The sequence below is a fragment of the Martes martes genome (genome assembly GCF_963455335.1).
Source record: "Martes martes genome assembly, chromosome: 12".
Classification (NCBI taxonomy): domain Eukaryota; kingdom Metazoa; phylum Chordata; class Mammalia; order Carnivora; family Mustelidae; genus Martes; species Martes martes.
Genome location: NC_137900.1, coordinates 18,282,737 through 18,300,267, shown reverse-complemented (window position 1 = coordinate 18,300,267; position 17,531 = coordinate 18,282,737). Strand labels below are relative to the sequence as shown.

Below are 17,531 nucleotides of genomic sequence, written 5' to 3'. Positions count from 1 at the left end.
TCATGAATAAGGTTTATACAGAAAGGGCCTCTGTCATGTTATTGAGCGTCCCCTGCTTCTCTTGTGGCATTTGTACTGGTCAGAGTCCCAGTGGGAAACCTGTGGCACACTCCAGCTGGGTGGCTGAGGGGAGTTCTAGAAGGGGATGAGGTCACTAGTGGCTGGCCCTAGCCCGACAAGGGGAGAGAGTGGTCACAGGAACCCAGAGAGGGTAGCTGTATGGGGTGGGGGGCACCCAGTGGGAACTGTGGCCTCTACAGGGGATACAGTATCTCTCTAGGGAGTGAGCCGTGGGGAGAATGACTCTTCCTCATTTTCCAGCTCTCTGGTCTCCTTCTCATGTCTTCTGTGTGCTAAACCCAAGACAAAGATGAGGACAAGGGAGCTGTTGATGTCAACACCTTCGGGACCAGCCTCCTGGGGCACTGAGCAAGGCAAGAGAATGGAGAGGGAGCATCCCTCGATGTGTCTGGGGCAATAGGGACAAATCTTACTTTGGAGATGATGTTTGGATTCTTTTTTCTTTCCCCTTTCCTCGCTCCCCTTCATTCATTGGTCATTCGTTCATCATTAGCGTGATGCCCAGGTGACTAGATCCAAAGAGATACCAAGCGTTGACTGCTGTTGCCTGGCAGGACTGCAGTGATACATAAGCCATAAAAACATAATTTTTATGTTTTAGATTTTATACTCACCCAAATGAGGACATAAAAGCTGTTCTGCCAGCCAGGAGGAAGAGGCTGTAACGCCTGCTTCTCTTTCCTTTGCTTCTTCTGCCATTAACTTCACATACGAAGATGTCTTCTGGTTTTTGTTGTGGAAAAACCTAGCAGGGATTCTGATTTGATGATTGTGTCTATGGTGGGACCCTCTGAGCAGACCATTTTCCCTGGGATAGGGATAATAAAGAAGCAATCTGGATTTCTTTTTTCCCTGCATACTTTGAAATGCTTGGGAGAGTAAAGAGACCTGTTGTTTTCTATAAATTCTGGATCGACAATGAGAATCAGTTTCATAACTTTATTTCTATCAGAGGTGCTACTTTTTAGATACGTTGGTTTTTTTTTTTTTCTTTTTTTTCCTCCTCTATTCATGGTTGGGATTATCAAATAGTTTTTTTAAACTCTTGGGATGCAGCTCGTTAAAATGGGTTGATGGCATTCACATGGCGCTGTTAACTTTATAGTTCAAGGACTCCAGATCACTTATTAAAAGTCATATGAAAATGATAATGGAGCTGCTGACCCAGGACTGCGGAGCTAGAAAGCCTCTTCCTCTGTCACTGGGCAAGGCTTCTGTGTTTACCCGGACATCTGTAGTCATTTAAGCTTGCTTCTGTGAAAACCGTAATACTTAGTTGAATCTTTTGTGATTTGTTTATAAAGATGAAAATGAAATCTAATCCCCAGAAAAACAAAATGAAGTTAGGACAGATGCTGTATTCCTAGCCTTCAGTTTGAAACACCTTGTAGGTTGGAAGTGGCAATAAGGATACGCTGGCCTCCTGTGTATTTTATGCTTCCCTGTTTAATATCCAAATAGGTGCTGTCAGTGTTTTTCTACACTGTTAGGGTTATGGGTAACCATTTTCTACACCGTTAGGTTTATTGATAACAGAGATAGTTATTGTTTTGGAAATCTCAAGGAAGCCTGAAAGTGAGCAAAAAATGTTCAGAAATGAAGTGACATACAGAAGAAACCACCTCCATTTGGAAAAATGAAGTTTTTACCTTAGTAGTTTTAGATCCGTTGTGGAAGAAATAGGTTGTCACTCAGTGATAGGATCCCGTCTTTGTCTTTTCTTACTCCATGGCCATTGGTAGCTTTGTCAGGGATCCACCTCAGGCTTATGGTAACAGAAGAAGGGGTGTTGAAAAGGGAAAAAATAAGAGTGTGGAAGAGAAAAATCTAGTCACAATAAATTTGTATATCATGCTATTAGTCAAGAATGGGCAGAAGGAAGGAGAGTCACTGTGACTTCTCTGAATTAGGCGATTCCTTGAAATAACTCAGCCACATACAGTGGATACTGCTGTCCCCCAAATTCCTGCTTCTTATCTGGGTGTTCTGCTCTCCGTGCGTACATAACATCTTGAAGTGAAAGAAAATGTCGAGAAATTTCAAGGCATTTTTGTCCTACGGCTCTGCACAGCCTTTGTGTAAGTGCATTGTTGTTTCCAGATCCAAATCCTGCCTCCCAGCCCAGCCTCCTGGAAGGCTTTCAGATATTCTGTGGGGAGGAGAGCTTTATCAAGTGTGTGTGCACTTCAAAAGATGCGGATTTCATTGTTTCTTCTAAGATACATGGTTACAAATCACTATCCAAATTCCGTGCTGAGTGGCTTCCAAAGAGGCAACAGGTTGTGTGTCCGTGTGTGTGTACGCGCGCACGCACACGTGCTTAAGCTCCATTCGCCTCCCAAATGCATTCTCGTCCTCCAGTGTGGCTGCGTGTTCTCTGCAGGTGGCATTTCCCCCGCCAGGGAGGGTGCCGTCCTGTGATGCTCCTCCAGCCATCCGTGTGAGGGTGCGACGTCCGTTCCGCCGTGTCTAGCTTAGCTGTCCGGGCGACTGTGAGAAGGTGTCACGGTCTGATGACCTCTTTTGCTGTGGTCCATCTTGCAGGGACGGGAGAGAGCGGCAAGAGTACGTTTATCAAGCAGATGAGAATCATCCACGGGTCGGGCTACTCTGATGAAGACAAAAGGGGCTTCACCAAGCTGGTGTATCAGAACATCTTCACGGCCATGCAGGCTATGATCAGAGCCATGGACACGCTCAAGATCCCCTACAAGTACGAGCATAATAAGGTAGGCCTGGCTCCTCCTGGGAACCGCGGGCAAAGCCATGCACGGTGCGGATGCTGTCTTCACATGGCTGGGTGGGACAGTGGGTTTTCGAAGCATACATTTTTCGTCTCATCCTAAGTGGGACATTTAATGGTTCAGTATGTTCTTTATCGTTTTTTTTTTTTCCCTTAAATCTTTAAAGTGCCATCTCTGCACAATTAGAGTTGTGTTCGTAGTGATATCGGTGGAAGGCTCATTTGGATATTCGACGATAAATATATGGAGGTTTAGAATTCTGGGGGGTGCCCCATTATGTTCAGAAGACCGGTTGTAAGCTCAGGACACATTGACCGAGGTGAGGGAATTCAAAGAAGAGGCAGTGGCCTTGCTTCCCTCCCATTCTTTGTGCTTCCTTGAAGGAAAAAAAAAAAAAAAGAACAAAAACAGCTTAAGAGCATTCTGTCCGTTTTAATTTTGGATTTCGTGACTTCCTGTCAGTAGTACCACAGGCTTAATTTTATTTCAGAATAGGTCCATCTGTCACTTCCAATAACCTTTCAAACATGTTTCCCTGTAGTTGGGTGACAGTCATGCAAACTTCTAAAATCACTTGAGAAGGAAGGAGAAGTGAGGAGAAGAAAAAAATCGGAATCTTCTCAGGGCATGTAGGTGTTGACCTTCTAGTAATCGGGTAGACCTCACCTTTTGTTGACAGAACACTGCATTTGCACCTACACTGGTTTGAGAGCCTCCCTTCAAGTCTTCCAGTCAGTGCTCTTGATAATTTATTCTTAAAAATGTTTCCATATACCAGGTCAGTATGTGACAGCAAGAAGCTGGCATGCTCACTGTGACTCATAATCTGAGAGTTAACTCAAAGTGAATCATGGGTAAAATAAAGGAATGCTGTGTATCTCCCCTTCTCGTACCGTCTAGAAGCTTCTAAATGTACAGATCATCTTGAAATCAGGCATTTATTTTTCTTGGATGTTTCCTTGAAATCGCCTGGCTCTTTCTTATCTCACTGATACTCTGGCATTAGTTTTCCAATGGTGATGGGACAGTGTCTCCCACCAAGAACAGAGAGACTCTCCACAAAGAAGCTTTCCTGTTTGTATCCGCAAGAGTGAGAAGGATCTGGGCAGGTTCACGAGCCTGGGAATGTGGTGCCTGAACCAGTTGAAGCTGCCTGGAGAGTGAACAGTCTAAATTTAGAAGGATCAGGGTTGTCTCCCACCCCCCGCCCCACCCCCTCCAAGAAATCTCAGTGTAATGAGTTTCTGAAATAGTGGCACGCTTGTTTCATTGCAGTTGGGAGAAGATTCTGTGGAGGGAACTGTTTTTTAAGGCCAGCAACTTGTGCCGGTCTACAGTTATTTGATAATATCATGATCTGATAGATTCTGGCTGAATTAACCACATGGGTGGTACGATGTACAGTTGACCCTTGCACAACGTGGGGTTTAGGGGTGCCAACCCCCTGTGCGGGCAAAAATCTACGGGTAACTTTTGACTTGTCCAAAACTTAGCTAATAGCCTACTGTTGACCTGAAGCCTTACCAATAACATAAATAGTCGATTAACACGTATTTTGTGTGTTATACGTATTATACACGTATTGTTAAAGGAAAACAAGCTAGAGAAAAGAAAATGTTATTAAGGAAATCATAAGGAAGAGAAAATACATTTACAGTACCGTACAAAAAATCCATGTATCAGTGCACCTGCAGGGTTCAGTATATGTGCTGCCAAAGCGAGCACAACCTGCAGGGTTCAAACCTGTGTTTTTCAAGGGTCAGCTGTGTGTGTGTGTGTGTGTGTGTGTGTAATTGGCAATATGTTTTATAGGTACCTATAAAACATATGTTGTCACTTAACACTTTATAATACAAGGCAATCTCCCTTAATCATGCACAGAAATCATCTTTCTGGGATGTTCCAGGAGAATAGATCAGGATCTTGCTTCGATGTTAGCTTCTCACATGAGGCCCGTTGATTGTACCATTACACAGGTGTGGAAGCTGGAGTGGAACTTATGCCTTCTTCATGTAACACATTGAAGAATATATAACAACATGTGTTACTTGAGCTCTTTGTATCAGTTATAATTAAGTAGATGTTACTGTGATGAATACCATTCAGTTAAAAATCAACATCATAAAAAGTTACAATAATGTGATTCTTCGCCGATATCATAATTATCCCATGGAATCTTCTCACATCTCTTGGTTGCTTAATACACTGCCTAATATAGGGACACGAGTGTGTGCCAACCTCTGAGTTTCTCAGTAGGTTTAATCCCCTTTAATTTACAATATAAATTACTTTCCCATTTGTTCCATTTTCTTTCTAACGTACACATATTCTGAAACATCACTCCTTGCTTCATCCATTAACTTCCCAAGCTCTGCCCATTCCTTGCCTTCGTTAATGCTTATTAAGGACATAATGTCTTCTTTCTCTTCCACCCAATTGCCACATCCTCCTAGAGTTCTTCTCTGTACAACTCCTCCCCCGCTCCCACCCCACTACACTAAGTAATCCCACCCTCCTGTAGCAGAAACCATAGTGGAGTGTTTATAATTGCCTAACTTACATTCATTATGATGACTTGTGGGAGTTGGTCTTGTTTTCCCCGCTAGACTCAAAGCTTCTTGAAAGTAGATGATGTCACTTGCACGTCAGCGTTTTTCAGGTTCCCAGCATCATACCTTGTACATAGTAGAGGTTCAAAAAATACTGTTTTATGAACGGGCAAGTCATTCATCCCCTTAGACAACTGAAAGTCTCCTCTTCTGCCCCCAGGTTGTTGAAATGCTTATTCAGATCAACAGATCACTGTTGAAATGATTTTACGTGTGTAAGGAAATCAGTACAGTGTGGTGTCAGAGGTGCAGGGAAGTTTCATGAGGGCTGGGCAGAAATTGACAATCCAGAAGAAGTCAAGGGCATTGCTAACGTTGGGGCACTTTGGGGCGGAAGAATGGCAGGAGTAGATGTTAAGAAAAAGGGGTGTGACTGTGTTGGCCAACTTACCTTGAGCAGAATTCTTATAGAGGAGAACTAGAAAATAAAATTTAAAAATGGTTTAGAATTTGTTTCTGAAAGGTATTAAATCCAGACCAAGAAGTTTGAATTTTATTTTCTTGTCTTTATGAGACCCATTTAGTAATGATATTTTTTGTTTCAGTTAGAATTTTCTATGAAAGTTTTTGGTTATAATATGCTCTCTATAAATAGTTTAAGGAATTTGGTGTGCATTTTATTAGCAATTACTTGAAAGCAGTGCACTGTGACTTACATGATTTTGTGACACTAAAGATGTAAAAAAATGTAGTTTTTATAAAAGCTTCTTTGCGTCTACAGCCACATTGGTCATACTATATGGTAGTAGCATAAATAAAAACAAACACGTTCTAATAGTTTCCTCCTAACTTTGTACTTGCGTCTGAGTTCATGTATTTTACAGAACAAAATGTAGATTAAAAATGGTATGGCCTGTTTTTAACTGGGAAATTGTTCACAGTTTTGTTTGCGGTGAAATTCGTTCTAGCAGTGGGAATACCACACCAGAATATTGGAATTCTTTTGGCTCCTGGGTAGTGTTACTGCATTGAATTGAGAGTGCCACTGGTTAGCTGGGGGGCTGGTGCTGTGGTCAGGAGGGAGTCCAGGCCACTGTCTCTGCCCTAGATGGTGGTGTGGCATCCCCTGCCTTTTTTGTAGACCTTACCCACTGATCCAGGGATTGGCTAGCTCAGGAATAGCTTGGGATAAATTACAAACTTTTACCAAAAGAAAGATAAAATTTCCCATGGGTGAGTATCCACTGTCGCGTTCTTGAATTTTCTTTGGCAAGCTAGTAATGTTTACAGGTGAGCTGCTTGGACTCTGCCCAAGTGAGAGAATATATCTGGAGACTTCTTCTGAATATACTGTGAGCTAGGGTTGGTTTTCTCCTAAATATTACTTTGCTATTTCCTTAAACACAACTGTTGATAGCTAATGTTAAAAGGGATGAAATGTTGTCGCTTAGTCAAATCAAAAGATACATTTAATGCTCCACTAGGTACAAGGCATTTGACTGTGACATTCCTCTGTCATTTTTTACTCTCCAAAAGGGAGAATTTTCATCACCCTTATTTTATGGTTTCCCATCTTACGCAGACCTCTTCTTCTGATTATTGGTTGTTTGGGTGCTGAAATCAGTTCTTTATGAAAAGGAAGAGATAAAAAATTTCGGGGTCCACATGGCTAAGAACTGTCCTGGATTACAGAGTGGGGAGGAAACAGACGATGAGGCATTGACGCCTGATTTTCATGTACTTGTTATCTGTGGCTGGCGGTTGGCTTTCTTCCTGCCTTGCCTGTTGATCATTCCTGTGCAGGTGCCTTATTTTCTCAGACTGCACGGTACGTTCTGGTGAGCGCTCTTCTTGTTTTGTAGTTCATTGTCTCCACGACAGGCCACACATGCTGCTGCTTTTTGGAGATTACCCCAGATTAGCATATCCTCATATCCCTTTCCCGTTGGCTTATAGTTTCTGTGGACTGTGAAATCAGGCTATTCTTGGGGCAGTTTCAAAGTATTGACAGGTTTTTGCTGCTTTGTCCAGTCCCAGCAAGAGAAAAGAAAAGAGGAAAGAGGCAAAAGTCCCGGCTGCTTCTTCATGCAGTGAACTCAGGATGGTTACTGAGTAGAACTCAGCTACTTGCTAATGTTGAATAGACACTGTTACCTTTTCTTCTAGTTGCTGCTTTTAGACTTGGAAGTCTGGATGACTGGGGCTCCCTTAGCACCAAAGGCTGCAGTTGCCTTTGTCCAGCCAGGAGTTTCCAGGGGTGACACCTGTTACCCTTTGTCCTGGCGGGTAGGTGGCTGAGAGCACGTTGCTGCAGTACCTCTGTCCTCCCTGAGCTCCCTGAGAAAGGGCTTGCACCAGGAGAATACCTCTTTAAACACTTCCACAGCTTTCTGAATTTTCTGCACTTCCCGAGAAGTCCAAGATCCCAGAAGCCGTGTTTTGGAAGAGAACATAGCCAGGATTCTGGAGAACTTGCCAGTTTTTTCCTGCCTTTGATCAGTTGCACAAGAAATGGCTGTACTACGTTTTCCAACGTGAAGGAATTTTCTTAGTTTACAAAATGCTGAGAGACTGATTTCCTTTTAATATTTCTCACCTACAGAATAAGGACATAAGAAAAGTAGAACTTACTAACAAGCATGTATTTTAATCTGTTCCTCCCGAGAGTTGTATCAATCCGTGTTCTGTGTTTGCAAGCAACAGAAGCCAACCCTGGCTAACTTAGCGGAACAAAGGCCTAATGAGAATGTGAGGGAACCTGGAGAAGTCTGGAGAAGCGGAAGGAGGTCTGGCGAACTCATCTGTGAGGTGGCTGAACTCTGACCATTTTCATTCTTCGGTCACTCCATTCAAAATTCAGATTCTTGGGGAAACATGCCTGAGAATTCCGGCCTGGATTCTGTGCTCGCTCTTCGGGCAAGGCTGGGCGATTGGATTGACAGTTCCTGAGGGAAATCAGGGTGCAGTGACGAGAAGACAGGAATGATGCTGCCACAGATCACAACTACTCACTGCTCAATCATGCTGTTGGTTTAGAGAATAAAACGACCTCTGGATGCTTTGTGGAAGAAAGCCGTCCAGTTCTGTTCCACACTTGCTAAGCCTGTCCAAAAGTACAGCTTCCCATTCTGGGCTTCTTCAGAATGGGGGTGTGGAGAGGTTGAGGGGTTAGTGGCTTAGTAACACTTATATATGAAGGAAGTAGCTGAATTTGAGCCCAAGCCCCAGATAGCTGAGTAACCTTGGCATTGCCATATTTTTTCCCTAAGCCTCAATTTCCTTTCTCTCTAAGCCTGAGTGTCCCCATCTGTAAAACGGGACAGATAATAATAGGATTATTTCAAGTCTGAAAATGTCTTGTAGATGATAAATAAAAAAGAGGTTGCCACTTGTTATGAGTTACCGTGAAGGTGATGAACACTGCTAATCTTCTGTATTTATTAAGAATAAGATAAACAGAAAGTCATTTAAATAGCATGACCAGATATAGGAGGTATCTGACGGAAACTTTCCTCCGAGTGACAGTCATTGAAATGGGACACCAAGGGAGGTACAGAAATCTCCCTATCTGGATGTGTTCAAAAATAGAACGTATTTTTAACACGTGAAATTCTTGAAGGCGTTTTTGCTAAAATAAGACAAGGGATGGACTGGACACCCTCTGAAACCGTTGCTAGCACGGTTTTCCCTCATGCTGATACTGTGATTCCAAAACTCTAAGAAAGCTATTGTCACTTTGTTATAATTTAAATCTCTTCCCTTTTTGGAATTTTGTCTGTTCCAGAGCACTTAACAAAAATTGAAACCAAAGATAAGAAACAAGAGATTTTCTTTGATAGTTTTAAAAAATTTTTTTTGTTTATTTATTTGACAGAGAGGGAGTGAGCACAAGCAGGGGGAGCGGCAGGCAGAGGGAGAGGGAGAAGCAGGCTCCCTGCTGAGCAAGGAGTCCAACGTGGCTCCATCCCCCAGGACCCCAACGGGGGGTGGGGATCATGACCTGAGCCAAAGGCAGAGGGGTAACCGGGTAACTGACTGAGCTGCCCAGATGTCCCAAAGCAAGAGCTTGTAAGTGACGGTGATCTCTAGCCCAAAGGAGACCTTTCTTTGTATTTAAATCCCCTGAGTGATTATAATATTTATGTCCATGTAGGTTTTTTTGTTTCCCCTTTTAAATGGTGTTCAAAGGTCAAAATTTAAAAAAAAATCAAAGACAAAACAAAACAAAGGTCAACATCAGATGCAGGTTTTGGGGAGGTTGTCAGTGATAGCATGTCAGTTGGGTTGTTGACTACTGGCCACCAAAGACAGTCTGCACCTTCTCCTAGGAACACTTGGTACTCCTGCTTCTCTGAATCTGAGTTTTCTTTTTAATAAAGAGTCTAAGGGGATCTCGAGACTTTTCTCGACCAACTTGATCTGAGGTTGGTTTACAACCTCCTCCCTTCTCTCTAGGGCTTTTTTTTTTTTTTTTTTTAAGATTTTATTTCTTTATTTGACAGACAGAGATCAAAAGTAGGCTGAGAGACAAGCAGAGAGAGAGATGGGGAAACAGGCTCCCCGCTGAGCAGAGAGCCCAATGTGGGGCTCGATCCCAAGACCCTGGGATCATGACCCTGAGGCTTTAACCCACTGAGCCACCCAGGTACCCCATCTCTAGGGCTCTGGTTAGGAGTTGAATCACCACTGATTCTCCTGTAGCTTTATCAGCTTTCAGAATTTCTTCACATGCTTTCTTTTCTCTTTTAGTATCTGGCAAATACTGTGTAGCCACATTTTTGTCTCCTCACTCTGTCTTTGCTTCCCTGCAGTTCTTTATTCATTTTATAAAACCCGATGGCCATGTAAAAATAGAAGAATGTAAGATTTGTTAAAAATCCCTTTCTCTTGGCTAAAATAATCCTAAGGCAGGCCATAGCATTTATCCAGGGTGGGCATCTTTTTGTGTGTGTTTTGGGTTTTTTAAAAAGATTTGTTTTATTTCATTTTATTTGAGAGAGTGAGTGAGTGCCTGCTCGTGTGTGAGTTGGGAGAAGGATAGAGGGAGAGGGAAAGAATTCCAAGCAGACTCCACACTGAGGCAAAGCATGTCACAGGGCTCGATCCCACAACAGCCCTGAGATCACCTGAGTGGAAACCAGGAGTCAGACACTTAACCAGCTGAGCCACCCAGGTGCCCTCAGGGTGAGCATTTCAAGTTCAGTTTTATCAGAGAAGGGCTCTGAAGCAAAGAAGGACTTCAGCAGTAGAATGAGGCTGACCGTTGATTTATTTTTTGGTTACATATGGAAGAGTGTACACAGCATCAGTATTAAGCCACATGTGCTCTTCCATTGTGAACACACTTGCATCCACATCTGCCGATCTGGATCAGTGTGACCAAAAGCTCAGAAGCCTCCTCGTGCTGCCTTCCAGTCTATGCCCCCGGCTCCCGCAGGGCGACCACCTCCTGACTTCTAGTACCATGATTACTTGTGTTAGTGTGTGAACTTTGTATGAATGGAAGTAGTATACTAGTGTATACTCTTTTCTATCTGGTTTATTCCACTCAACATTACATTTGTGGCATTCGCCCAGTGACCCATTACTTGTCACTGTAATTCACTTTTTCTCGTTTCCGTATGTATAATAGCAATGCCCTGTAGAACTTTATCAGAATGCTTCATGTCTGTGCTGTACAGTCTGGTAGACACCAGCCACATGTGGCTGTTGAGCCTGTGAAGTGTGGCTAGTCTGACCGAGGAACTGAATTTTTATTTTTATTTTATCTTATTAAGTTACATTAAAACTTACATGTGACTAGTGGCTCTGTATTGGACAACACTGTTGTATAATCCGTTTTATCAATATGACACATTGTATATCCCATTGTTAATACAAGTTTGGGTGTTTCTGGCTATTACAAATAATGCCATTATAAACATTCCCATACCTGTCTTTTGATGAACATAACCATGCATTTCTTCAGATTATGTACCTGGAATTTGGAATTGCTGAACCAGAAGTGATGGGTCTGTTTAGAGTTTTAGTAGATACTACCAAAGATTTTCCCAGAACGACTATACCAATTTACACTTCTCCCAGATATTGATGAGAGTTCTAGTTGCTCCATATCCTTGACAGCTCTTGGTATTATTAGTCTTTTTATTTTAGCTAATCTAGTAGCTGGATAGTGGTATCACATTTTGTTTTAATTTGCATTTCTTTGACAACTAGGGATGTTGAGCACTCATATGTTCGTTGGCTTTAGTTCTTTAAGAAAACGACTTTTTACTCTTTTTTCCTGCTGGTTGTCTGATTTCTTACTGTTCTGTAGAGATCTTTTATATATTAAGGATATACATTTCTGTTGAGTAAATGTATTGAAAATATGTTCTCCACTTTGTGGCTTGCTTTTAATTTTCTTGGTTCCTTCAGTAGAAAGAAATTCTTATCATTTACCCCCTTCTGACTAGTGCTTTTTGTATCCTTTTAAAGTAACTTTTGCCTTCTTTAAGGTCTTGTAGATTATCTACTGGTTTGTCTTCTGAATTGTTGGGTTTTTTTGCTTTTTACATTTAGCTCTAAAAATCCGTTCAGATGGATTGTAAAGAGTGATGTGAGGCAGAAGGTCAAATTTTTACTTTTTTCATATGGATATCTAATTAACCCAACTCATTTATTGAAAAGTCCTTCATTTACCAAGTGCAATTGCAGGTTAAGTGATGGTGTGTATGTGCATTTGTGGCTGAATGGTCTTTTCTGATTCATTGGTCTATTTTGTGTATCTTTATGTCGGTGCTGTAGTAAAGGCTAAACTTTGCATTGAGTTTATCTTTAAAATTTTTTTAAAAGATTTTATTCATTTTGAGAGAGAGAGAGAGAGAGCGAGCAAGCAAGCGCCCCGGTAGGGGGTGGGGCAGAGAGAGAGAGGCGGGGAGAGAGAATCTCGAGCAGACTCCGCATGGAGCATGAACCTGACAGACGACCCAGTCTTACAACCCTGAGATCACAACCTGAGCTGAAATCAAGAGTCAGGCACTTAACCAGCTGAGCCACCCGGGCTCCCCTGCATTGACTTTAACATCAGAGAATATGAGTCATTCAGCTTTGGTTTTACTCTCAAGATTGTACAAGTGCTAGATGTATTTGCTTGTAATTAAAGGTACCTTTCGGGAGTAACATTTCTTTAACTGGTGGTAAATTTCCCGGGATGAATCTGAATGTTTTAATTGTTCTCTGTAATATACGTGGCTTCCCCTTCCTTGAGACCTCTCATTTTCTTATTTCACATGTATTGGCTGCATAGCTCAGTAGAAGGACATCTATTTTTCCTGGATTAATAATGTGACATTTTTATTATCAAGCAGCTCACTTGCAAAGGGTGGCGGAGCTGCTGTACGTGGTTTTGCGTTACTCAGCAGGGTCACGTTCGTTCTTACTGGAGCATTTCCTTTAACCAGATCGGTGCCACACTGTGAAGGCAGTGGAGTTTGACCAAGTTCCCCTCCACGAATCCCTTTTTAGCCAGCACTGGTCTGTACCATGTAGATTTGGCTCCAGAATCCCTTCTTATTTACTGTCTTCACGGTCCGATCCGTAGCCGGTTGGGAGGACTGAATAGGCTTACCTGGGTTTTCTTTTTTGTTGTTGTGTGGTCTCCAGCTGTTGTGGAAATTAACTCTCTTTTGGGGCTCCCTGTAAGAGGTGTAGCTCGCTACGAAGGTAATACGAGCTGGTTTAGCCCTTTTGTTAACTACAGTGTTTTAATCCTATTATGTATAGTTTTTATTCACTTATGCCTTAATGAAGATACTGGGAGGCATCTGGTTTTGGCGAAGCAGAGACTGAAGGGCGGTCAGAACCGTAGGCACATATCCACGCATGCATCCGTATGCACGCACTCATGTATAATTGATGTCTTAGGCATCCGAAATTCCACATATTTAAATATGTGGGGATAACACTGATAAAATTCCACTTTCCTTTCCATATCGTACCTATATAATGACTGTCTTCATTTTTTTTTTAAGACTTTATTTATTTATTTGACAGAGATCACAAGTAGGCAGAGAGGCAGGCAGAGAGAGAGGGGGAAGCAGGCTCCCTGTTGAGCAGAGAGCCTGATGCGGGGCTCAGTCCCGGGACCCTGAGATCATGACCTGAGCCAAAGGCAGAGGCTTAACCCACTGAGCCACTGATGCACCCCTAATGACTGTCTTTAGATAATGTTTCCTCAGCTTACCAACACCCATCTCATCTGGAAGTAACTCGTCTCCCATGTCTGTCTTCAGCTAATCCACATTGTTTAAAATTGGGTGAAAGAAAGAAAATTCACACTGGAGAGCGGAGATAGGGCTTGAATTATTTAAATGTATTCGGCCTACGGTTCTATTCTGTTGAACGAATGAACAAGCGAACTATTTTTGCTGTTCGGCAATGGGCTTTTCTGCGCAGGGTGGTATCCCGTGGTATTGCTGGAGTCCAACGCGACAAGGCGTGAGATCCAGCTCTAGAACAGAATTTCTGTGTGACATTGAGCTAATTAATCTCTCTGAGTTCCAGTCTCCTTATTTGCAAAATTACGGTGATTATAATCCCTACTTCACAGTGTGTTGCAAGGATTAAATGATAACGGTCTATGAAAAGTTGAAAAGTTGTCCATCGTTAAATGGAGATGGTCATTTGGTAGATCCTTACTAAGTACCTCCTATGTGCTCATCAACAGAAACCACTTTGGCTGTTTTCGAAAAAGGAAACAGTAAGCACTGGGAGGAGTATTACTGATCTGATCCGTCCAAACCCGAGAGAGCAATCCTCCTCTAAAACCCCTTTCAACTGCTCAGACCTTGGACGCCCAGGGACTGACAGCCACCATATAAAATACATGTGGCACAGTTTAACACAGTTTAGTAGGAAGTTGTGAATCTGGTCATTTGGCTGTTCCTACTTAACTCCTGGCAAAGCATCACATAAATACTTTCCTTGTTCTTTTAAACCAAGTAATGCGTGATTTTCCCCTTTAATTTTAAAACAATGCATCTCTTTTCAATTAGGGAGGCCGAATGTATTTGTTGGAACCAAGGAAAGTGAACGCCTAAAGAGGTCTGAAGGGATCTGGGGGGTAGGGGGAGAATGAGAAATGCTAGCACTTTTCTTTCACATTTTCACCCCACTGAAGAAGTAATTTCAGTCCTGGGCTTACTTTTTGGTATTGTAGAAATTTAGGGTAGGGCCTGCTTAGTATTTCACAAAGCAATGGTTTTGCTTATCGAAGCCATGTGTATCAGAGGGTAAAATCTTGTTTCTAAGAAGCTCTATTCTCTCATCCTTTCCGATACCGTTTTACCCTAAATCACTTACACCTGCTACACAATTATGTGTGTGTGTGTGTGTGTGTGTGTGTGTGTGTATTTTTTTTTTGGTTAAAGTTTTTATTTATTTGACAGACAGAGATCACAAGTAGGCAGAGAGGCAGGCAGAGAGAGAGGAGGAAGCAGGCTCTGGGCTGAGCAGAGAGCCCGATGCGGGGCTCGATCCCAGGACCCTCAGATCATGACCTGAGCCGAAGGCAGAGGCTTAACCCACCGAGCCACCCAGGTGCCCCACAATTATGTATATTTTTAATAGTATATTGTTAATATACATAAGATTTTCATGAGTACATGCACATGTATCCAAATAAGGAAATGTACTTTAAAAGATCATGTCATGTTGTATTATGATATTTCCTTCCAAGGGATAAAAAAATAAGTCCTTCACTAAAAACTGTGATGACTAATTTGGGTTTGATACATTGTAAACTTATATTTGGAATGCACTTACTTTCCAGAGTCTATGTTTCTTAAAGTGAATTTGCTACGAAGATACTTTTACATTGTTGCCCCCACTTTTTTGTAAGATGATTATGCAGTTCTCTTGCAATCTTGTATTATTTGTTCAAAATGAAAAATGACATAGGGAAGTGGCATTACCGGAATATATCAAGTTGGTATCACTGCTGAGATACACAAGAATAATTAGATTGGTTGGCAGGCTGTCTGCTTTCCTCCGTGTTCATGCATCATCCTCTGTGGTTTAAAAAAAAAAAAACAAAACACCATGGTTTTGAGCTGAAAAAGCTGCACTGATTGTGGTAGGTACTAACTTGTCTGAGAGTGACCAGACCTTACAGTCAGTGATTCTAGGGTGAGAGTTCGGCTGCGCAGGAAATTGTTTCCTTTGTGCATTCTTGAAGGTAGTGGGCTCTAGTTTTCACTCTATTGACCTTTTGTAGCCATTTTACTGCCTTTGAACAGTAGTTCAAAACAGGTCAAAGCAGTTTGTCCATGGCAAAGGGATGAGTCTGTATAGCTGTTCCTTTATAGGACACTGCAACCAAACTCTCACGAAAATTGGATGTTACAAAGCTTCTGAATTCTGCTATTCTTCATTCCATTTCGCAGTAGAAAATTTAGTGTTAGCGATTGTTGTCAGAAGTTTTAGGAATTTAGGCCCTAGTGGGGCCAAGTGCAATGTCAATACGAAGATACTTTTCCACTTCAGAGAATATGCTCATGGCATAAAAATGGCCAGTATACCATATACTCTGTGGATAGTCTATATAATGGTGTGCATTTGTGCCTGGCCACGGGGTGGAATGGTGGCCCCAAGGAAGAGTTGCCTCTTTCTTTGTACAACGACACCATCTTTTTGTCAAATGCTCTACTCGGATGGGATGCCTTTCCTAATTCGCATAAAAGGGAGCCATATAGTCCAGTGTCAGCTTTGGGTCATCCTAACTGAATATGAGGTTGGAAAGAGTGATTTTACATTCTAGAGCAGTGTTTCTCAAACATGTAATGTATGTACAGATCACGTGGGGATCTTGTTATAAGATGCAGATTGTGTTTCGGTGGGTCTAGGGTAGACCCGAGACTTGGCTTTCCTAACAAGTTCCCAGGTGATGTTGAGGTTGCCTGAGATAGAGTCATCTTTGAAATAACCGACTCTCCACCACCAGAGACAGTATGAACTCACCAGCGGGCTAACCTTTGGAGAGAAGGTTCCGGAACTGGTACTTCAGGACATTCAGCAGTTGCTTATACTTCCTGCGGGGTGCCATCCTCATCTGAAGAGCGAGGTTGATCATGGCACCCATCTTGCATAATCAGTGTGGGCACGAATGAGAGAATATAGGTGAAATGTTTAGACGTTAACATAAGTTTAGTACATATTCCCTGAAGGGCCTTTGTTGAATTCTTGCCAGAATGTCCCAGGGAAGGAGACGTGTAGGGACCTTTGGGTAAAGCCCAGGACGTGTGAAGGGAAATTGCTGATAGTTTGAAGATAGGGAAGAAGATGGCCCAAGACTGAGACATAGGTTCCCATGATCTAGTGCATCAGTGGTTTACAGGAAACAGTGGCCTGGTCTGTGACAGGACCTCAGATAGCTGGTCTAGAATGTAAATGACAGGGATGGGGGGACCCTGCAGGGGTTCACGGATGTTGTGACTGCTGAGATCAAGGAGCATGACAAGGTGTCTTGTCATCTTGACTGCAGGGTGTTTTAAGTAAGAGGGCCGCCAGTCCAGTGAGGAAAAAGGAAGGAGAGGGAAAGGAAAGAAAAAGAGAAATAACTGGCCAAGTGCTTCTATGCATGACACAGTGTCTGGTGTTACAGAAAGCGTGAGATGTGGATAGTAGTAGTCTAATTTCGCAGGTGAAAAATATTTATAATGAGCGTCCCTAAATCACCCACTTTGTAAGTTTATGGGGCTAGACTTTAAAACCAGGGTTGGGCTTAATGATTCCAAAAAGCCAACCCATGTAGTTGACACAATAAATACGTTTGGTACCAGGACACATAATGAATTTCCTTCTGAGAAAGAGCCGGTGGCGTTCTCTAGGACCCTACCAGCCAGGGCCTGAGGCAAGGCTGCTCTGCTCACTGCCCATAAAGAGGACTTTGCTGGGAGCCTGGGAGCCTGGAGATTGTCTGGGCTGCTGCCGTACTCCTGGGCCGCCGGTGGGTCTTGATCTGGATCTCCATACCTTACGTAATGGTACAACTCCCTGATAAACTGAGCCACAAATCAGAAAGTGATTGGGAAGCTTATCCACCAGAAAAGGATACTTGACTGTGAATTATAAAACACACAGCTATAATATGTGGATAGAGCTATACGTGAAATTAAGA

At 42.5% G+C, this 17,531-nt stretch overlaps 1 protein-coding gene across 1 annotated transcript in view; it reads left to right on the top strand.

Moving 5' to 3' along the window:
* Nucleotides 1–17,531, top strand: part of GNAQ (G protein subunit alpha q) — a gene marked incomplete at its 5' end in the record, with an annotated part of 302,948 nt that overhangs the window by 101,713 nt on the left and 183,704 nt on the right. Inside the window, one exon of the mRNA XM_080820525.1 lies at nt 2,626–2,810. Within this exon, the coding sequence (XP_080676651.1) occupies nt 2,626–2,810 (185 nt within the window). The remainder of the gene's footprint in view (nt 1–2,625; nt 2,811–17,531) is intronic.